This window comes from Akebia trifoliata, chromosome 15 (genome assembly GCF_017979445.1).
Source record: "Akebia trifoliata isolate Shusen 1 chromosome 15, ASM1797944v1, whole genome shotgun sequence".
NCBI lineage: Eukaryota > Viridiplantae > Streptophyta > Magnoliopsida > Ranunculales > Lardizabalaceae > Akebia > Akebia trifoliata.
The window spans coordinates 7771565-7794477 of record NC_141389.1 but is presented as its reverse complement, the minus strand read 5'-3'; the positions used below and the strand labels follow the sequence as shown (position 1 = coordinate 7794477).

Sequence of the window (22913 nt, the reverse complement as noted above, 5' to 3'; positions counted from 1 at the left end):
TATCATGTGGGCCCCCACTTAAGTAAATGGGCCACCACTTAAAATTTGACCCGTGAGCTTAATTAATTGATTTTATTTATTCAATAATTTTAATTTGATTTATTAAAAATTTATTTTACGTTAATTAATATTTTAATTATTAGTTTCAGATATTTTATTTTTAGGATTTGAAAAATTATCGTTTTGCTTTTAAAGAGGACTTTTGTATTGAAAGGTTGATTTACGACGTTTTGAAATATTTTGAAATCAGTTTTTTGTAAGGATTTAAATGAGAATATTGATTTTTTTTACTTATGGATTTTTAACGTGAAATGATTGTGGACCTTATGAATTATGTTTTCGTAATTTTATTGAATTTTGTGGAAATTGACGAAATAGTTTAGTTGATTTTAATTTGTTATTTTATGTGTTTAAAAGAATTTTTCTAAGTATAATGTAGGCTCTAGGGATGTTTTGAAGTTATGGGTATTTTGGTAATTTGGTCATTTTTAGTGATTTTTCTCGTAAAGTTTCTTTTTTATCTTAAAATAATAATTTCTATATTTTGGGTTATATTTTCCTAGCGTAGCGTGATTTCTAAAGTTTTATTTGAAATATCTCATCTAAACTTTGGAAACACATATAGTAACAAATAAAAATATTAAAATATTCATCAATCATTGGGAACCGTTGCAATCGGATTGACAAATTGATTAATCAAGCGAATGCGAAAATGGAGTGTCTATAACGGGTGGCCCTAATGAATAACTAGGGTGCCTTTATAATTTTCCTAATAGAGATCATGATCTTTTTAGCCGACCCAAAATCTTTCAAATAAGATTTTATCATTTTTTTTGTTGTCATGATTGTCATAGGTTTACCTAAGGTTACCCAATTCATTGGTATTGTACCGAATTGTGAACCAATTCGAATCAGAACTGTTCACGTACAGTTTGCTCTTGATTCATGAAATGCAACGAACAAAGGGAATTGCAATTTACCTTATTTTTTTTCATTCCCCTCCACATATTTGATAATATTTGAGATACCTCTAAAATTTCAAATTGATAATATGCCCATTTGACCTTGATTTTTATTAACATACTAAAGAAAAGATCTTGTGAACGTGTGCCCTAAGAGCACAAGTTCAAGTGCAATAAATACACTTTAGAAATTGGTATTTAAGAATTATTTTTTTAAAGGGCATTTGTAGTACAAAATCCAATTTTCAAAGTGTATTTATTGCACTTTAACATGTGCCCTTAAGACACATGTTAACAAAATCCCTAGAGAACCAACTACCCTCATCTAAACTTCTAAATAAAAAAAGCTTGACTTTTTCTTCTCAACAACCTATCATTTTCAATTTTTTCTTTTACCACACTCATCACTTCAATTTTCAAATATCTTCATCTTTGTCTACCCCTATTAAATAGGTTCATTCCCGAGGGGCAAATCACGAACTATTGAATCATAAAACATAAGTTTTTACCTCACTTTCATGGAAGGATCACAATTCTTTATCCATTTCTTTGGAATTATAGTCGAATTTACGTGACTCGCCAAATTCCTTGAACTGCATTGAACTAAATTATGAATGGATTCTCTTTGAACCAATCAATTTAGCATTGTAGGTCCCTCCATGTTACATCTTTCATTCAAAAATTTGAAATTTTAAAGTAACCTCACCGTTAATGTTCGTTATAAAGGTTTAATAATAATAGATTCAGGCAAAAGTGCATGTGTTTTGGGTCCCCACTAGATCACAAAAAAATTGATGAGTGTTTGAACCTTCTCAATTTCCAACGTTTCGTTTTCAAATTTCAAATTGGACATTCCAAGAAGACCCTCAAGTTTCATATTTTTTACTTACTTGCCCCTTTCGTTGTCCTAATAAAATTCAAACTTCAGAAGTCCTTATTATACGTAAATAGATATATATGTAGGTGGGGTTCTTGTCAGATGTCAGCATTTGTTTCTGACTTTTTTTTTTTCAGAAAAACAAAACTAATAGCTTTTTGGCGCCTCATTCTTTATTTTTCAATTTTCTAGGGTTTGATAATTCCGAGAACGAGAAAGAGAGAGAGAGAGAGAGAGAGAGAGAGAGAGACGAAGCCGATCTCAAATCTCTCTTCTTTTTTGTATTTTTCCGAGGAATCGCTTTCTTCTTCTTCTCCTTGTGAAGTCTCGACGGCTTTAAATTCGAATTTATTCTAATCGGCTTGGTCTGTCAGGATTTTTAAGGAGACTAATACGAATTGCTATAACCCTCTCTGGGGTTCTGGTTTCTTGACCTCGCTGGGTTTTCTTCTACTAACGCGCCTTTGCAAGGTATCTCCTTTTCTGGATTTTGTTGAATATCTTACCTTAATTTGTTGTTGTTTCATCGATTGTTACTGAATATCTTATTTTTAGCTGGTTTTTCGTTGATATTTTTTGGTTATCTTAGCGTCTTAATTTGGGTTTGTATGTGGGTATATTGTTTCTTTGGAATTTGTACGTGTGTATGTATTTTTTTTTTTTTTTTTTAAGGGTTTTAGTTTGGTCCCATATGTGGGTTTGTCATTTTTTAGTTTTTTATATTTGAGTTTGTGTTCATGAATTTATTTTATTTTAGGGTTTCATTTAGAATTTTCACACCGTGAGTATTTTGCTTTCTAGTATGTAGTTGGGTTTGTGATTTTTAAATCTGAATTTCTCTGTGCGTGGTTGTCTTTTTAGGGTTTTATATTTTTAGTTTGGTCTCATATGTGGGTGTGCCATTTTTTAGGATTTTGATTTGAGTTTGCATCAATGAGTTTATGCTGATATAGGGTTTCATTTAGAATTTGCACACTGTGAGTATTTTACTTTCTAGTATGTAGTTGGGTTTGTTATTTTTAGGAATTTAATCTGAATTTCTCTGTGTGTGGGTGTGTGTTGTTCTTTAGGGTTTGATCTGTGGGAATTTCCTGTTTTTATAGATTTGCTTCAGAATTTCATCAATTTTGTTTTTTCCCCTTTTCCATGAATGTTGAAAACACGCCCTGTTCATTTTAGGACCTTGACTCTTTGTTGCTGTGCCTATAATAACCTTTTCTATCAGCTGCTTTGCACTTAACGTTTGGTTTCTCGAATGTAGCATTTGAGAGATTAGGGGGAATCGTGAAAAAATGAATCTGACTTTCTGAAGAGATCCAATAAATCTCTCAGTTAGGTATAACACATATCTTCCAGACCATACGGTGAAGTAGTTAGATAACTTTATTGTGACCATTTGAAATTTGGATTTTATGGACATTCATCATAGACTGAAGTTGGAGGAAAAACTAACAGATGGCAACCATGAAGAAGAAAATCATCATTATCCCAACTATTTAAGCCCACTTACCTCCATCTTGTCTTGAATTTCCATTTTATCTAGGGCGATGATTTTCAGCGATGCTGGGTTTTGCCTATTTAGTATCAACATCTTTTTAAGAATCCAATAATCTACCAATTTTTTCCAGTAATGAATGAAAGCCTTCTTAACATTAAAATCTTCCATGTGGTTGTTCCATGTTATCCAATTTGCGTACCTTGATTTTCATTTGAAATATCTTTCTTTGGATGTACATGCATTTTTCGAAGTGGAATGCATATAATGGCATGTAACACAAACTTAACAAAAAAATGACAAAACAAAAAGATTGGAGAGAAAGAATAAGGAGGAAGACATTGGGAACTTGATGATAGGTTTGGGCTCAAGATAGAGTTGAATGAAAAAAATAAATAAGATTCATGTTGCCGACCTCAATATTTGGGATGAAGCTTAGATGATGATGATTTACATAGCTTGCTCACACTACAATAGGAATTGGTGAACATGACAAGGTGTTGGTAATTTACATTGAAAAGTATTGCTATAATTAGGCTGAGCCAGTTTTGTTAGTTAATATTCACCTTTCCATGAGCCAAGCTTAGAATCTCATTCTCTCTCTCTCTACACACACACACACACACACACACACACACACAAGAGTTCGCTCGTGCCTACAACATGAGAGCATCCTCTTTGGGGTTAAGGGGGTAAAAGCAAAAAAAAAATAAAATAAAGTTGTAAGTATATTATTAAAAAAATTGAGGTTAAGAGATAAAATATGACAAACAATAAAGTGAGTTAAAAATAATATATAATAAAGTTAGATGTAGTGAAGAGGAAGGATAAAAAAATGTGGTGTAGGTCGATGGGACATTTGTTCAACTACAAAATTGTAGCTAATAAGACATTTATCCCTAACTCAAAAACATAAAACTATAGCAACTCAATTGCGTTTTATTATATATATAGGATCTGTGTGTGTTTTATTTATTTTTAAATATAGATATTCTCAATGGTATTTTACTTGTGTAAACGCTTTTTGAGGAATGCCATTGAGTTTTTCTATATCTAAACAAGTACCATATTACGAGTACCAAAATGCCCTTACCTTTTATAGTAAAAAACCAAAATGTTAAGGGCATTTTTGGAAATATGAAGATGTGGAAATGCTAACATTCATGAGATCTTGCATTATAGCATTTTGTTATATCTATGTATGTATGTATGCATGCTAGATTTTGCCCATGCTTAGCGGCACAAACATCCTTTTTGGGGTTAAGGGGATAGAAGAGGAAAGACAATAAAATTGGAGGGGTATTATTGAAAAATGAGGAAGAGCGTAATTGCAATATAGAAAGTTGAAAGGGTATTCTTGGAATGAGGTAGAAGAGGAAATGCAATAAAGTTGGAGGAGTATTTTTGGAAAGGGAGAGGAGAGAAAAGATAATATAATTGAAAGTTGTCCTTGAGATGCATTATGTGATCAAATTCCAACCACTCTTTGTGGTGAGATAAAGTTGTCCTATAGTTTATCCATGTCCATCTACACGAACATCTTCTCTGAGGTTAATGGGATCGAATAGGAAAGGCAATTAAGTTGGATGCGTATTATTGGAAAATAGGGGAGAAGAAGACACAATAAAGTTGGAGGAGTATTATTGGAAAAGGGGGGGGGGGAAGGAAAAACAATGAAGTTGGAGGATTATTATTGGAAAAAGGAGAGAGTAGAGGAAAGACAATTTATAAAGTTGAAGGGATATTCTTGGAAAGCGGGATGTAAAAGGAAAGTCAATAAAGTTGGAGGGTATTCTTGGAAAGGGGGAGAAGAGAAAAATTAAATAATGTTAAAAGTTGTTCTTGAGATACATTATAAAATTAAATCTCAACCACTCTCTGTGGGGAATAATGATTGAGACAAAGGAGAAGAGGGACAATCGTCCTGTCTTATTATATCGACTAGAGTTTGCGTGTGCCTATTGGAATAATATTCTCTTTGGGGTTATCGGGATGGAAGGTGAAAGACAATAAAATTAGAGAGGCATTACCGAAAAAGGGGTTCAAGAAGAAAAGCAATAAAGTTGGAAGGGTATTATTGGAAAATGGGGAGAAGAGGAAGACAATATATATAAAGTTGAAGGGTACTTTTAGAAATGGGTAGAAAATGAAAGGTAATAAAGTTTGAGGGGTATTTTTGGATCGGGGGAATAAAAAAAAGATTAAAGCCGAAGGTTTCTTTAGTGATTCGTAGTGAGATTAAATCCCAACATTTTTTTATGGGGTGGGGGATAAAGAAGGGACAACGATCCTGTTTTATTATATATATTGTGTATATGATATAGACGGTTATCCCCTTATATTTACCCTCCACAAAGAGTTGGGATTTAATCTCAAAACGTGTCCTGAGGACATCTTTCAACTTTGTTATCTTTTCTCTTCTTCCTCTTTTCTAAAGTACTTTTTTTACTTTATAACTCTTCCTTTTTTACCCCTTTCCAAGAATATCTTTTTAATTTTATATTACCTTTCTTCTTCCATTTTTTCAATAATACACCTCTAACTTTATTGCCTTTTTTGCCCCCTTAACCCCAAAGAGGATGCTTCTGTTGGTAGGCGTGATAAAAATCTTGTATATGTATAAACTCATATCATTTATTCTAGAGAGTTCTTCATGTGACGGTAAGGGGGCAATCTTACTTTTTCTCAAGGAAGTCAATGGAAACTCCCAGAAGATGAAATCAGATCGAGATCCATTGTATTGTTTACCTCATCCTCCTTCCTAACAGAGGTTTTGATGTAATCTATATGATAGGATAGGATAATTGTCCCCTCTTTTTGTCTCAATCTTTATCCCCCATAAAGAGTGGTTGTGATTTAATTTTATAATACATCTCGTGGACAATTTTCAACTTTATTGCCTTTTTTATTCTTTCCCTTTCCACGAGTACCCTCCAAATTTATTGTCTTTTCTATTTTACCATACTTTTCAAGAATACCCTTTCAACTTTCTATATTGCCTTTCCTCTTCCCACCCTTTCCAATAATATCTCTCTAAGTTTATTGTCTTTTCTCTTCCCCCCATCTCCAATAATACCCTCCCAATTTTATTGTCTTTCTACTTCTACCCCTTAACAAAGAAGATACCTGTGCCAATAAGCATTAGCTAACTCTAGTTAATCAATACTCCACAAAATCTGTGATTGATAGGGACTGTGAGATTAATTCCTTCATCTTATAATTCAGAGTTTTCGATTAAGACCTCCCGTAGTGGGTCCCACTTCATGGGTCACCCCACCAATGAGTCCCCATGCATAGATAGGCTTGTTGACAGTTATCTCAATGTCTATGATCGAGTTAAGATGCGTCAAAGAAATCAACAACATTGACTGAGTCAAATTAGTCAAAATCTAGTCAATTCAATTTGACCAACTAAGTCAACTCAGTCCAATCTTTGATTAGTTCACAAAACTTGGTCCAACTTTTCTTAGGATTCTTTCTTTTATAGATTTTCTATTTTTAAGTTGCTTAAGTAGTTCTAGTTAGTTTCTAGGGAAAATTATCAAAAAAATTCAAAAAAAAAAATATTTACAAAAAACAATCTAATTTTTAAAAATTTCGAAAAAAGATACAAAACCGGTCTTTGAAAGGCTGTTTTTTTTTTCTTTTCAATTCTCTCAACTCTTTCTCTCTCCTTTATTATTTAAAAAAAAATGAATTTTTTTTAAAAACCGGTCTTTGAAAGACCGGTTTTTCTCTATCTTCAATTCTCTCACCCCTTTCTCTTTCTCTATTATTTAAAAAAAAAACGAATTTTTTTAAAAACCGGTCTTTGAAAGACCGGTTTTTCTCTCTTTTCAATTTTCTCACCCCTTTCTCTCTTCTCTATTATTAAAAAAAAAACGAATTTTTTTTAAAATAGGTTATTCGTTTTTTTTTTAAATAATAGAGGAGAGAGAATTGAAGAGAGAAAAATCTATTTAAAAAAAATTCATTTTTTTTAAATAATAGAGGAGAGAGAAATGGGTGAGAGAAATGAAGGGAGAGAAAAATCGGTCTTTCAAAGACCGGTTTTTAAAAAAAATTCGTTTTTTTTTTAAATAATAGAGGAGAGACAAAGGGGTGAGAGAATTGAAGAGAGAAAAACTGGTCTTTCAAAGACCGGTTTTTAAAAAAAATTCATTTTTTTTAAATAATAGAGGAGAGAGAAAGAGTTGAGAGAATTGAATAGAGAGAAAAACCGGTCTTTCAAAGACCGGTTTTGTATCTTTTTTCGAAAATTTTTAAAAATTAGATTGTTTTTTGTAAATAATTTTTTTTTGAATTTTTTTGATAATTTTCCTTAGTTTCTATTTCAACTTTAAGAAGTTTCTATTTTTGTCTAGTTTCTATTTTTTTTTTATATATTGCTCTTCTTTTTGAAATTCGTTTTTATTCTTTGTTTTATAATTAGAAGTGCTTTTAGGTGTCCAAATTGTGTTCTAATAGGATTAGAAGGTTAAGAATATGTTATAGATAGATTAGAAATGTACTTTTTAGTGTTTTTGAAGGTTTCTAAGTTGTTGTGAGGGTGTTATCTATATAAAGAGCTCCAATAAACAAATTAAGTAGTTAGTTTTTTTGGATATTGATTAATAAAAGAAAAAAAGAGTTTTTTTTCATCCTTTCTTTGTTTTTGTGCATAAGAACTCGATATTGGTTCTTAATTTTAGTGTTTATGATTGATTTCCATCAATCTTAGACCTAGATTGAAGTTTCTAGTATGTTTTGCTTGACATAGATATTCTTCATCACTCAGAGTTTTTGGGATTTCACCCTAGAATTTGATTTTTAACATAAACTTTAGGTTTGTATGTTCTACCCTACATCACCCACCTCATGGGTCATCCCCATCAATGGGTCCCACCTTGTGGGCCATCCCGCTCTACGTGGACATGTCCCTGCATCATAAAAAAAGTGTGCCCATAGAATACAAAATAAAATAGGTTTTCTCTTTGTACTTGGTACCAAAACTGATCATTACATTCACGATAATAGAACCTCAAATTTTTTGAAAATTTTGAGTGCCAATGGAAATGCATGAAATCAATTAGTTTCTTTAATTACATGGATTTTGGGTTAGAGTGACATTGGTTTCTATTTTAGTAAATAGGAGGAGAGGTAATGGCATCGGGGATTAATTATTTTGATGACATGCGGACAAAGCCTGGTATTATTGATACTCCTCAAAATGAAGACATGATGGAAGTCTGTGAGCATGTGAATGATCCTTCTCAAACTGCACCAAAACCTAATGTGGCTGTTGCTAGCAGCGTTCGTGAACTATTGGAGTGCCCAGTATGCCTAAATGCTATGTACCCTCCCATCCATCAGGTTTGCTATCATGTCGTATTGAATGATTAAATTGACTTTGCTTGTGGTGTGACTCAACATGCTTATTTGTGTATTTTCATACATTCATAAACTCTTGTTTAATCCTACAATTTTTTAAGAGAGCTGCTATTGGGGTACCCCAACTTTTACTTGTTACACCCCAATTTCTTAAAGATTAAAACACACTATTCAAGCAGTAAGCAGGTTTGGCTTAAATTATCTCAACATTATAACACTCATTCAACTAATTTCAGTAGTTGTTTACAATTATGATTAGGCTCATATAAAATCCTAAATCCAAAAATTAGAAATTCTAGAAAAAAAAAAGAGAGCTTCTATTGGCACCACAACTTTTACTTATTCTTAAACATTTATTTTTTTAAATTTTAATTGGAGTGTAATAAGTAAAAGTTGGGATGCCAATAACAGCTCTCTATTTTTAGTAGTATATATATATTTTACTTCACTTCTCTTTCTGTTTTGAAGGAGCCTTTCTGATTTACAATTTCATGCTGAGACCAGCTATTCTTTATTTGTTGCTTAAAGAAGATAAACAAACCCTTAGCATTTCTCTGTCATACAATTTTTTTTTACATATCTGTATCCCTTCTTATTTTGGTGAAAACCCTCAGAACAGAACATGTTGAGATCAAACAATTCCTTTTTTACGCTTTATCCTTATTTATATATGAAGACTAGTATGAGGTTGAAAATCAGAAAAACTTGTTTTATTTGGTGAGTAACCCTCAGAACATGTTGAGATCCTACCTGTTGGGAAAATAAAGATAGAGAATCCGTGAGTTGCTTACAACTTCAAGAAATGTTCACTAAATTTTTTGTCAAACCTAAGTGTTGGGATTTTACCAATGTTATCAAATAGCATATGCTGAGCGCATATGGCATTTGCAGTCGCATATTGCACAAAAATGTTTTTTTATTTAAAAAAAATATATAAAAACAGTAAAAAAATAAGGAAAAAAAAGGGGGGAATGTTTAAAAAGCCAGAAAAATATTAGAAAATAAAAACAAACCTATAACAATAGATTTGGATTTTGGATAGCACTCATTTTTCAAATTGAATAAAATTGATTACATTTAGTAACAAGAATAAAAGAACTCAAGAAACTAAATAGTCAATAATATATAAACTATTCATGATACGAAGGTGGCCTACTTTAATTATCAAGTTCTAGTTCTAGATAATTAAAGTGGATTCTGTTTTAATAGTTTAATCATTGGATACCATGATCTTATGTTAGAATGCATAAACTCAATATTTTGAAAAAATGAAGTAAAATAAGATTTAAAGAGAATATAGCGAGTGAAAGAATTAAAGAAATAGCTTTGAATAATGCATGAATAGAGGGTGGAAATAGGTTAGTTTCAGGAGAAGATATATTAAAAAACTTGAATTTAATGCTTCACTAGTCAAATCTTATTAGAGTAATATAACATCACATACTTTTGTATGCCATGATGGCATATGCGATTTACTCATAGAAAATAACATATGCGCATATGTGATTGCATTTAACAACACTGGATTTTACTGAATTTAGATATTTTTCTCTAGATATCAGATCAGTGATTCACTGAAGTTAGATATTTTTCCTGTTATAGAAAATATAATTATATATTTAAGTTCCAACTTAGCTAATCCACCATAATATCTATTTAGTGGGTGGTAGATCATCCATGTGTACTCATTTGAAGAAAACAGAACATAGAAATCGCTAGAATATATTTAGATTAGTTCATAATGGGCAATCATAGATCATTATTAATGAAATAGATAAATTAAAAGGAGAACCTATAAACTGGAAAAAAAGGGAGAAAATATAATTATATATTTAAGCTCCAACTTAGCTAATCCACCATAATATCTATTTAGTGGGTAGTAGATCACCCATGTGTACTCATTTGAAGAAAACAGAACATAGAAATCGCTAGAATATATTTTGATTAGTTCATAACGGGCAATCGTAGATCATTATTAATGAAATAGATAAATTAAAAGGAGAGCCTATAAACTGGAAAAAAAGGGAGAATCGTTTAGAAGTAGAGAAAAATAATTTAAAGGTTTATGCTTCAAGCCTTATTTAGTATGATGCATCGAAGTATTGAATCACAAGTCAATCCAAAATGTAAGTTAATAAAAAATCAAAATGATTTTGCTATCGTTACGACTAAAAAGAGAATGAGATAATCCAATGTGTTTTTGATTGTATCGGTCTTGAATAAAAAAAAAGTTCTTTAATTTTCTCAGGATACGTCTGGAAATTCATCAGACTGGTGTTTATATATATATTTTAATCATTTTTTTTTTTTGTGGTTGCAGTGTTCAAATGGCCATACATTGTGTTCTGGATGCAAGCCAAGGGTGCACAACCGATGCCCTACTTGCAGGCACGAACTTGGCAATATAAGATGTCTTGCATTGGAGAAAGTAGCGGCCTCTCTTGAGCTTCCATGCAAATATCAGAGTTTTGGATGTGTGGGCATATACCCTTACTACAGCAAACTAAAACATGAGTCGCTGTGTACATTCAGACCCTACAACTGTCCCTATGCTGGTTCCGAGTGCACAGTCGTAGGTGACATTCCTTTCCTAGTTACCCATCTGAAAGACGACCATAAAGTTGACATGCACAATGGTAGCACTTTTAACCATCGCTACGTCAAATCAAATCCGCATGAAGTCGAGAATGCCACATGGATGCTAACGGTATATTTCTTATTACTTTTCAATATTTAAGTTAGAAAAACACTTCCCTTAATAACTTAGTAAGATTTTAAGCCTTACTAAGGGTCGTTTTTCTCAAATGGATTAGTGAAATGTTTTCCTTACTAACTTAGCAAGATTTTAAGCCCCTCTAGATTTCATGAAAAACCTCAGATCCCCCAAATTTTTTTGCTTTAGGCTTGATCCGAAGTTTTGAAATTGGACAGGGCTACTGAACTTCCACAGGACTACCAAATTTAAAATTAAAATTCAACAGTGAAAAATAAATTTTTTTTCCGAAGTTCATAGAATTTTATCCTCTACAACCTTGTGGGACCGGATCATGTTTTTGGATAACACAAGGTGAGGTCAACGACCCTTAATAAGGGTGGAATCCTTACTGACATAGTTAAGGCTAGTTGGATTCGATGGATTACCACATTGGCTATCGAACACGACAGACCTCTAAATTTCATGGAAAAACTCAGATTAAAAAAAATCAATTTTTTTTGGGCTTCATCCAAGGATTTGAAAATGGATGGCTACCAAACTTTCAAGGAGCTTCCGAATTTAAAATTAAAATTCAACTGTGAAAGAATAACATTTTTTTAATTTTAATTTTTTCTTTTCAAAGTTGATTGAATCTTATCCTCTTATACCCTGTGGCATCAAATCATGTTTTTGGATGCCACAAGGAGAGGCCAACGACCCTTAGAAAGGGTTGAAATCTTACTAGGTTAGTAAGGCTAGTCGAACTCTTTAATTTATCATTACTTTTATAGGGTATAAGCTTGTAGTAGTGCTTCACTTGTTTCTTCATGTCTTTTTGTTGTTTGTATGTATAACAAACAGATTGTATGGATACTGTTGCTGTCTCTAGGTTTTCAGTTGTTTTGGACAGTACTTCTGTCTTCATTTTGAGGCATTCCAGCTCGGGATGGCTCCTGTTTATATAGCGTTCTTGCGGTTTATGGGTGATGACAATGAGGCTAAGAACTACACTTATAGTCTCGAGGTGGGGGCGAATGGAAGGAAGATGGTGTGGCAAGGGGTGCCCAGAAGTGTAAGGGACAGCCACAGAAAAGTTCGTGACAGTTTCGATGGCCTTGTCATCCAGCGAAGCATGGCTCTCTTCTTCTCGGGTGGAGATCGGAAGGAGTTGAAGCTTAGAGTTACGGGGAAGATTTGGAAAGAACAGTGAGATCTCGTTTTCCAGGGGCACCCCTAGAATAATTATCTTTTTAATAGTTATAAGTGTGTTATCTGTTCATGTGTATTTGACTGAAGAAGGCAAACTCTCTTTGCTTGTTTTGATCATCTTTATACATGAGTGGAAAGATATTGTATGTGCTTGAGGAAGGACAAGTGCTATAATGTTCAAGTTATGGCATTACTTATGTATTATTATGAAGAATAGAAGTTCTTTGGATATGAAAGGTATAGAAATTTATTAAAAGGTTAAGTGAGGGGCATCTTAATAATTATATTAAATATTTTTTATTACATTTTTGAGCATGAAAAATTAAAATTTTAAAGGGATTATAGAAATTTTAATTTTTGATGTGTTGGGATTATATGAAGCTACTACCATTGAGATGAGGACCCAAACCTGGATCTGATGGGATCGGCGATTCTCAAAACAAATGTACCTTTACCACAAAAACGGGTTTTTTACAAGAAAGAATTAGTTGTACTAAAGAGCAAAAAAGGCCATAATTAGATTGAGTCGATAAGATAAGGATATTTGAATTGGTTTCGCGTTTCGTCTAATCTAGGTCTGATATTGAGTTGTCTCGGATGAGTATTCCTATATATTTAAGATGTCTTATTCAAAAAATTAAAATATTGAACGTAAGATATTAAATCTCGATAAAAAAAGTGACTTGTGAGTTGATCTCGTTCAGTTCAGATATCAAGTTAACTCGAGCAAAACATCTCGGTTTCAAATGAGTTTTAAAACCATGTTTCGTGGAGACAGTGTGCCCTATGGTTTTTAAACTCGTCCGAGTTTACTCGGTATCAGAGCTGAACGAGATCAACTCACAAAGTCATTTTTTTGATCGAGCTTTATATCTCACTTACAAATTTTCTAGTTATCTCACGAGACGTTTCAAACGTATCAGAAAATTTGTCCGAGATGACTCAATATCAGAGCTGAACGAGACGAGACCCGATATTGAGTTTAAAAACCATGGTGTGCCCACTTAAAGTCAGGTTTAACCTAATCTAACACGTGCGTCCAGCACTTCAAAATAAAAGATAACTCTTTTTCTTGTGTTGAAAGTTGAGACCCACATACAACAACGTAAAGCGAATCACGTGTTTGGTTTCCAGTTGTCTATCTACTCTGCACTGTTTTTCTTGTGTTGAGAGTCGAGACCCACATACAACAAATGGAACGCGAATCACGTGTTTGGTGTCCAGTTGTCTATCTACTCTGCACTGTGGGCCATATCTTTTATTCTTTCGTACAGCCAATTTGGACCATCCAAGTAATTCTCTTGACTTTAATCTAGAGGACTATCCAATGGTTTGGATCCTTGGATGAGAGTCTCCTGGGCCTTGGCCCATGGTAACAAAGTTTGGATTTGGTAGTTATTCGACCAAATTTGGGAAAGTTTCTTTAAAAAATAAAAATAAATAAAGAAAGTTTTGAAAACTACACAAATAATGTTTTTGTATTTTTAACAAAACTTATCATGTTCAACCTCCTTAAAAATCCTATCTTCTTTAGATTTAAATGTTTAAGAAAATAAAATTTTGAGGTGAAGGGTAAAAAATATTATTATTTTACATCATTTATTGATAAATCATCAAATTCATACATCTTAGTCTCGCCTTTGGAGAATTTTACCAATATTTGAAAATTTCTAAGATTTTTTGTGATTATGGGTTTGTGGCAACATTGCCTTTCTTTTGCTATTACAATGAGATGAGGAGTAATCGATTAGTCACTAAAGAGGTTGGGCCATACCACAAGGTTTTTTTAAAAAAAAAAAAAAAAAAAAAAAGGGTAGGGTTGGAATGGATTTGTAGAGATGATAAGGCGTGCACGCACACACACACAAACACACGTCTGTTTTGTTTTTCTTTTTGTTTTTTTTTTTTTCATTTATTAAATTTGGGAAATGAATAATTCAAAAAAGGTCACAATATCATAAATTTTTTCCAGAACAATGAATTACAAAGAAATTTTGATCGATTCTTATAGTGTTCGATAAACTCATGTATAAGTTATGAATGATTCAACCAACGAGAATTGGACACAGTGGCCAAGACATCACTTAAAAAAGGGAGAGGTCTTGAGTTCAAGTCCCCTTATTGGCTACCTACATAGAATTATCTCTACTTACATGGTATGTATGGTATTGCATATACCTAGGGGATTTGAGTGAGATACGGTGTTCTAAGAGGTCAGTTGCCTTGCCTTGTTAGTTAGGCTTACAGGTCCACAATTCCTGTCATAAAAAAGATAAAATTGTTAATTGTGGTTTAGATCTACTTAGTGAGAGAGAGATAAATCAATTTTGTCAAGTAAAATTAGGGTTTACATAGAATCAATTCAATGAATAAGATAATGACATGTAACAAGAAAGGACATGAAATTAATTAGAATAATGCTGGAGTGACGAGTGAAAGGGATCTATGGTTCTTATCCATTTTTAAGTCAGCGTGTGCAATGTGAGGTCCAATCTTGAGGTCACTCTAGCATGACTTGACTAATTAGGGGTATTTGATCTCTCTTTGAAAAATGAAAGAAGGCAAGTTGATTGCTTAGGTAATCTAAATGTTTTTTCTTTTCACACGAGTATCTCATTTATTCCTTTGTCAATATAATTATATTAAAAAAAATACTATACTAATCAAGAGAAAAAAAGAAAAAAATGGTTTACTTTTTGTGTTAGCATTCTCCTTGGTAGGATTGTAGTACAACATCCCTAGCACTATACCATTGGTATACTTTGTCATTCGCAACAAGCAAATTTGAGGATAATAGAGCTATGGTCTTTGTTTGAGTTTGAGTTTGATGCGATGGTTTTTATATTCGGCATTGTAAGAAGAAGGCAGGCATGCCTACCACATCAAATCCAAATTCCAAGTAATTAAGCGCGTAGCATACCTCCAACCAGGGGCGGATTTAGAGTGGGGGGCACTTGCCCCCATAAGAATTTTCGAAGTCTATGAATTATTAATTATTGCAATGGATTTTAGTGGCGGATACAAAAATTCGCCACTGTTGCCCCCATGAAGTTTTTTTTCCATTTCTTAGTTGCCCCCACAATTTTTTTTTTTTCACTTTTAGTTGTCCCTACAAAAAAATTTCTATTCTTGATTTCCCCACATAGGCAAAATCTTGACACTGCCCCTACTTCCCAACTCTATCCCTACTAACAAAACACGACTTGTATACTCTTATTTTTAACTTGTAAAAAAGTTTTGATTTTTTCCCTTTAAACCAATCATCTTCAATCGTTGTTGTTTGATCTTCGATTTTGTGATCTACTTAAACCTTTAAATCTCAAGGATAGAAAAAGATCTTTGTGAAGAGAATATGATGGAATTTTGATAGAAAATCTAGGATATTTTGAGAAGCATTAATGAAAAAAAAAAAAAATCTTAATTTTTCTCCAAATTTTTGTTGTGTTCAAACTCTTTTAACTTTTATTTTAAATTTCTTTTAATCTATTCAATCTTATTTCTGATCCATCATTTTGAACCTCATCTTAATTATTTGTTAAAAGCTTTTATTTTTCTATCTAAAATTTCATCTTTTCATAATATAGAACAAATATTAAGGTGCAAATGATTGGCTTTGACACGAGTAGAACTAGTAAGGAGCTGGTGGGGGCAATTGCCCTCATAGAACTCTAAGACACCACTATATTTTAAATAAATTACATGCCCCATTCGTCTCCACCCCCTCACCTCTCTCTCCATTTGCCCCCACACCCTCACCTCCTTCTAATTTTTGAAAACCCCCCTTCAATTTTTTGTTGATGACATTGCCTTTTGATTGACCAGGCCTTCTTATATATTAATTGAAAATGATCTAAGTATCATTTTCTTCAATTTTTAACTAGAAACGTTAGAATTTCTCTTTAAAATCATTCATCTTCAAATTCTTCAACTATACAACTAATCATAATTTGCCCCCACTACAAGATTATCCTGGCTCCGCCCCTTGGCTTTGAGGATGAAAAATCATGGGATGAAGATGATCGGTGATCCTATTCTTACAAGTAAAAGAAATGAGGGTTATTTGGATCACAGTGAAAGATGAGGGGTTAGATGTCCTTTATCGATAAGAGGAGTACTTAAAATCAGATGATGACGTGGCAGTTATGTGTGACTTCGTACAATTTCGATTGTGTGAAGCTTTCACATCAAAATCAGACCTTCTTTATTTAATGAGATACTCTGCAGAAAAGGAATATTATTGAAGTATTCAAAAAATATATATATATATATATATTATTGAAGTATTCAAAAAAAAAAAATATATATATATATATATATTATTGAAGTATACTGCCGCCCACGTTTCCCCAAAAAAAAAATTCAATTTTCAAAAAAATATATTATTGAAGTACTTTTAATGTGAGAGATACAACCTTAGGTAGGGGCATCGTGTACAGCACCACTGATTTTTTCACTCGTATCGCGAGGAAAATCATTTATGATTTCGTACACCACTGCCACGTCTGGGCAGTGTTAAACGCAGTGTAAAAAAAAGTCAATTCAGCATTTTCCTTATAAAAAGGGAGCTAACACTCTAGCCTTGTTCACCTCTCTCTCTCTCTCTCTCTCTCTCGGATCAACAATGGCTGCTACTCTGATAGTTCCCGAGTCTGCTCCCTCTGCTTTTGAAGACGCTGAGAACATCAGAAATGCTGTTCAAGGTTATTTATTTATTTTAATATCATGTTAGAAAACATAATTTTTTTTTTTTTATTATAAAAGAATTACAAAACTATTAATATAAATCTGTTTTGTAATTTAGGATTCATAGAGCCAATATTTAAGATGAGACATCGATGATGATGATGATGTTAGTTTTTAGACCATTTGATGTGAATCCCGAGGTAGATAATCAGTTTTGATGTATGACTAGGGATGATTCATCCCTGGGTTGGTGATCTTTACAAATCTCAAGGACCAATTAATGGTTGAAACTCAGGATGATGCTGATACTGATAGTGTATGTCGTTATTGTATTGATGTGAATCTCGAGGAGCATCAATTTTTTCTTTCTTTGTGTTTTTTGTTTATTTATTCCTATCTTGGCTAACAAAAAAAAAAAAAAATATTTGAAGTATTATGGTAAAATTGTGTTATTAGTTTTGGGTCAAGATCAAGATCCATGTGTTTCTATTTTAATTATGACAATTTCTTGATTTTGGATCAATAATTTTGTCTATTTTAGTGAAAGAAAGATGAAATTTGACCAATAAAATAGTTGCAAGTTGTTTGGTTGAATCATTTATATATTAAAGTGAAAAAAATATGACATTAATTTTATTAAATTTTGCTAGGATGGGGTACCGACGAGAAGACACTAATTTCAATACTAGGACATAGAAATGCAGCTCAAAGGAAGGAAATCAGGTTAGCTTATGAAGGGCTTTACGAAGAAGATCTCATCAAACGGCTTGAATCCGAGAGCTTTCGGGGGATTTTGAGGTTTATTTCTAGGCAAATTTATCAAAACATGCACCATATTTTGACTATTTACCAAAAGGGTAAATTGTAGCAATTAATTTTGATAACGGTAATTTTACTATTTTCGGAATTAATATTTTTTACCAAAATGGTAAAAACAGTAAAATGTAAATCATTTTTACCGAAAGTACCCTTTTTTATTTTTTTTGACTAAAATTACGAAAAAATCCTCTCCTCTTTATTATTTCTATTTAGTGTTGGGAAGATTAAAAAGAAGAGAAAGATTTAATTGGCTTTAATTTTTTTCTAAGGTTAAAATGGTAAATACATATGTAAAATAAAAAAGGGTATTTTCCGTAAATTTTTTTTACGTTTTACTGTTTTTACTGTTTTGGTAAAAAATATTAATTCCAAAAACGGTAAAATTACCGTTTTCGAAATTAATTGCTACACTTTACTGTTTTTGTTATTAATTATGAAAACTGTACCGTTTTGATAAATTTCTCTTATTTCTATCTCTTAATATATCATAGTTCAAATTTAAATAATTTTTTATGAAATAATAATAAAATTATACTTCACCTATAAATAGAGAGCGGTGTATCGTTGGATGTTGGATCCTGCGGATCGAGATGCAGTCTTAGTTCATGTGGAATTGAGGAAGGAGAACCCTGTCTATGGAGTGATCATCGAAATCGCGTGTGTTCTATCTCCGGACGAGCTTTTGACGGTCAAGAGAGCTTATCAACATCGCTATAAGCATTCCTTGGAAGAAGATGTTGCCTCACATACATCAGGCGACTTGCGTAAGGTAAGTCGAGAGCACTGCTCCACTTTTGACAAAAAGTGCTTCTATGGAATCATTTCTCGTGGGGGGTACTAAAATCATTAATTTAGATACTAGGAATATTTTCAATCAAGCATTTTTTTTTTTTTTTTTTTTCTGATTTTTCCTCATAGGCCAAAAATATAAATGCGGGTCTGGGACAACTTTAGTTTTTGTCCCAACTAGGTATTTTGGCTTCTGTGGGAATTTGGAAGCCGAGTTATTTCCAACTAATAATTTCATCTCGATCGAAAGTTCTTACGATTGTCAAGGTTTGTGTTGTAGATTTTGGTTGGTCTAGTGAGCACGTATAGATATGATGGGGATGAGATAAACCCGAGGCTAGCAAATTCAGAAGCGAATATTCTTCATGATGCGATCGAAGGGAACACCTTTAACCATGAAGAGGTTTTTAGAATCCTGAGTACAAGAAGCAAAACACAGCTCAAAGCAACTTTCAACCATTTCAGAGATGATCATGGCACTTCTATCACTAAGGTATATGTAGAACAACTATGGATAAGTAGTTAAAGTGGAAAAGGAGGGTAATTTAGACATTTGGGGCTTATTTTTAATTTTTAAATGCCTATGTATGTTCATACTAATACCCACAATGTCACCTTCAAAAATGAAATTAAGATAAAATGACCAAGATGCCCTCATCTTCATACTTATAAAACCCCTTATTTTTTGTTACGCTACTATAGAAGAACACTATCATGGGGGTATGTGAAGATTTTGAAAACTGGGGTATCTCAAATGTTCACTAAAATTTGAAGGGATAACGTAACTAAATTACCATAAAAAATTCTTGAGAAATGTTCTTAACAATTTGATCTGATGATGCAATTTTTGTCAGAGTTTATTGGGCGATCCAGCTGATGAGTTCTTAGCTGCATTGCATAAGGCAATTCGATAAATCATTAATTCTACTAAGTACTTTGAAAAGGTGAGAAACAAAATAATTAAAATAGAAAATCAAATTGCTAATCCATGCAACCATGGTTTTAAAACTTGTTTTGACGTCTCATCTCGTCCGTGAACGAGACTGAGTTGCTCGGACAAGTTTTCCAATACGATTGAGACGTCTCGTTCAATAATGAGAAAAATGGACATGGGGTTTTAAATCTCGTCTGATACATTGACTTGTCCGCCCGTGTCTTCCATGCCTGATACCGAGATGACTCCGGCGAGTTTTGAAACCATGAATCCAACTGAATATATTTCAAATATTATGGGATTTTTCTTGTTTAGTATTAGGTGTTATGCACTGCAATTGATAAGGCTGGAACCGATAAGGACACCCTCACATGTGTGATCGTCACACATGCAGAGAAGGATTTGGAGAAGATCAAGGAATTTTTTTATGAGAGAAACAGTGTAACTCTTGATCAAGCAACAAAGAAGGAGACTTCAGGGGACTACAAGAATTTCCTCCTTACTTTACTTGGAAGTGAAGGGGGTTATTAGCTCTCTTTTCTTCCATATGAGTTTTATTTATAAGAAAAGTTCAATCTGATTTTCAGTAGTCTTGTTGTGTTTCAGTTTGTGTGTTGTGGTGTTTAGGTAGCAGAGACTTTAATTTCAATTAGACTACTTTTGACTGCATTTCTTTCTATGCTTGAAATAATTACTGTTTCCAATAGTGTTCAATTAGTAATTTTGGTGCTTTATGTTTGGGTACTTTAGAATCACAAATACTTCAAAAATATAGGATTTGAAGTTCTATAATCAATTAAAAAAACGAAAGAGATTATTATTATTATCAAACAAAAATAAATCTCGCATACCTTTTTAATCACAGTAAGTAATCCTAAAAAATTCAAGTGTACCCTAATTAATATTAGGAAATTGTTCAGTGTAGGGTCATCATGGAAGTCTTTATTTGTTATTATTTATTGTAAATTTCATAAACAAGAATAATAATAATAATAATAATAAATTTTCTATTTATAAAGCTCTTGATAATTATCATGGTAGAATTTTATGTTCTTTATATGCAAGTTTTTTTCCAACACATGATAGGAGAAACACAATGAGAAAAAAGCCTATATTTGACAGCCCAAGGCCATCGAATTTCATAATATTCGATGGATCAAGGAGTCGAATTTTTTATTGTCAAATTTTTTTTTGACAGATCAAAACCAGCAAATTAATGGGGGGATGAGAGAAATTTGATGGCTCTAAGCCGATGAATTGAGGGACATAAAGCTGTCGAAATTCGTTTTCTAAAATTTGTGAGTTTTGGCCTGCCGAATTTTCTTGTCAAAATTTTCAGTTTTCATGTGGTGAAAATACTTCGTATCTATCATTTTAAAGTAGTTTTTTTCCATTGAAGAATAATATACTAGCCATGTAAATGGGTTGGACGTTGTTCATTGGGCTTGAGCTTTAACCGGCCCGAGCCGTTCTTGTTGGGTCTCAATACTATTGGACTGGGCTGAGCAAGAAATGTTGTTCATTGGGCTCGAACCCCACTTGGATTTGGTTTTTGAGATGGGCCTATCAAGCTGTGGAATGGGTATTAGATTAAAAATAAATTTTTAATTAAAATAAATAAATATAACTTGTAAGTGTTAAACTTTTAGTTCAAAGACTTAATTGGGCGAGCTTCAGGCAGGGCTGGGCTTGGGCTTCAAACCTAGGCTCATACTCACCCCATTCAAATTTGGGCTTGGACCTGGCTATGTTCGGGTTTGGGAAAGTCTTGGGCTCAGTGTTTAAGGTCAGACATGGGCCTCAGGCTTTTTGACATCCCTGAAGAATACAACACACCATCTACGTAAACATCAGCATCATTGCAATTTATTTAACTGAAGGTAAGAGTTAATAATTTTTTTTTCAAAAATTAAAATTCATCTTTTTTACAAGTAATAATTTTTTTGGAAAGATAGCCCATTTTAAGCTTGATACATAGTTTATATGAAAAATTGGAGAATTTTATATAAAATTTAGGGAGAATTACTTATTTCTAAATAGTCCCTAAGTTTTGCTTGCTAGTTTGATAGGACATTTAGTAAACTTTTTATTTTTTAATGGTCCCTTATTATTGGCGAACTAACCGCTTTTTTATTTACTGTTGAATTCACCACTTTTTATTTATTGTTGAACTTGATGCTTTTTTATTTAATGTTGAGTTCACAATTTTTATTGTCGAACTCACCACTATTTACTGTTGAGTTCACCACTTTTTATGTAATGTTGAACTTGACATTGGTAAAATCCACCCATTTTCAATTTTCGACTAAAATACATGGAAAGATCAATTAAAAACTTGAGATAACGACTTGTTTAGACGATTTCAACCAAAAATAATCATCCAAAAACTTAATAATTTTTTACATATATCTTCAAAATATTTGAAAATGACTTCTTCTTCATTAAATCTTAAATCCTTTTCGACGGAATGGAATCTCTGAAATTTGATTGAGACGCCAAAAACGTAATTCTTGGATGAAAATGACGAGTTCAAACAGTTAGGACATTCAATCGTCAGAAATGTGGGAGAAGAGATGCAGGGACTGTTAAGAAAAGAAAAATTTACTAAATGGATTATTAAGAGACTGCCCAAAACTTAGGGATTATTTACAAAAAAGTCCATCCATTAGGGTCCTTTAACTAATTTTCCCTAAAATTTATTAAAAGAAGCAAAAGCTTTTCATCATCAGTTACGTTTGGCGGAGGGTATCCGTTTGATAGAATCAAATCATTTATGGTTTACATTTGATCCATTCCTTTTAGAAAGAAGAGATCTGAAAATTAGTGCCCACTGACACCCCTACAGGCCCAAAGCCCAGTCCTTTGTACTCAATCGAAAAATACTACTAGATGCAACGGGAAAATCGAGCAACAAAAATCCACTCCCACTGAAATTCATAGACTTTTCCATTGTAGCAAGTTGACAACTTTTCCAACATTTTAGTATCTCATTGAACTTTTAACAAAAAAAAGAAAAAAAAGATTAGTGTTTTTAATGAAATCAGTAACTTGGTCTTGGTGGGAATCTAAGCTAGGTCAAT

General features: G+C 32.6%; 1 protein-coding gene and 1 pseudogene across 3 annotated transcripts; both read left to right on the top strand.

The window, feature by feature from the left end:
• The first annotated feature begins 1998 nt into the window (after positions 1 to 1998).
• On the top strand, positions 1999 to 12899 carry LOC147384182 (E3 ubiquitin-protein ligase DIS1-like). Of its 2 annotated transcripts, none has more exons than XM_086425760.1 (4): positions 1999 to 2310; positions 8466 to 8686; positions 11025 to 11411; positions 12289 to 12899. In XM_086425760.1, exons 2-4 carry the CDS (start codon positions 8477 to 8479, stop codon positions 12607 to 12609), a joined length of 918 nt encoding a protein of 305 aa, XP_086281886.1. In that variant the 5' UTR covers positions 1999 to 2310; positions 8466 to 8476; the 3' UTR covers positions 12610 to 12899. The 2 variants fall into 2 exon arrangements, with proteins under 2 accessions (XP_086281886.1, XP_086281885.1); XM_086425759.1 differs by having other exon boundaries at positions 2016 to 2310; positions 8459 to 8686.
• Positions 12900 to 17185: 4286 nt separating this feature from the next.
• Positions 17186 to 20477, top strand: LOC147384181 (annexin-like protein RJ4; annotated as a pseudogene). The gene is made up of 6 exons (XR_015172714.1): positions 17186 to 17308; positions 17942 to 18089; positions 18661 to 18879; positions 19180 to 19392; positions 19754 to 19843; positions 20155 to 20477. The product of XR_015172714.1 is annotated as an annexin-like protein RJ4 (transcript).
• Positions 20478 to 22913: the final 2436 nt, after the last annotated feature.

Bases quoted from the DNA above. Each gene is read 5' to 3' on its own strand.
- LOC147384182 (XM_086425760.1), top strand. From the start codon at position 8,477: ATGGCATCGGGGATTAATTATTTTGATGACATGCGGACAAAGCCTGGT. The intron at 8,687-11,024 runs GTTTGCTATCAT...TTGTGGTTGCAG, and splicing joins TGTACCCTCCCATCCATCAG to TGTTCAAATGGCCATACATT. The intron at 11,412-12,288 runs GTATATTTCTTA...TGCTGTCTCTAG, and splicing joins ATGCCACATGGATGCTAACG to GTTTTCAGTTGTTTTGGACA.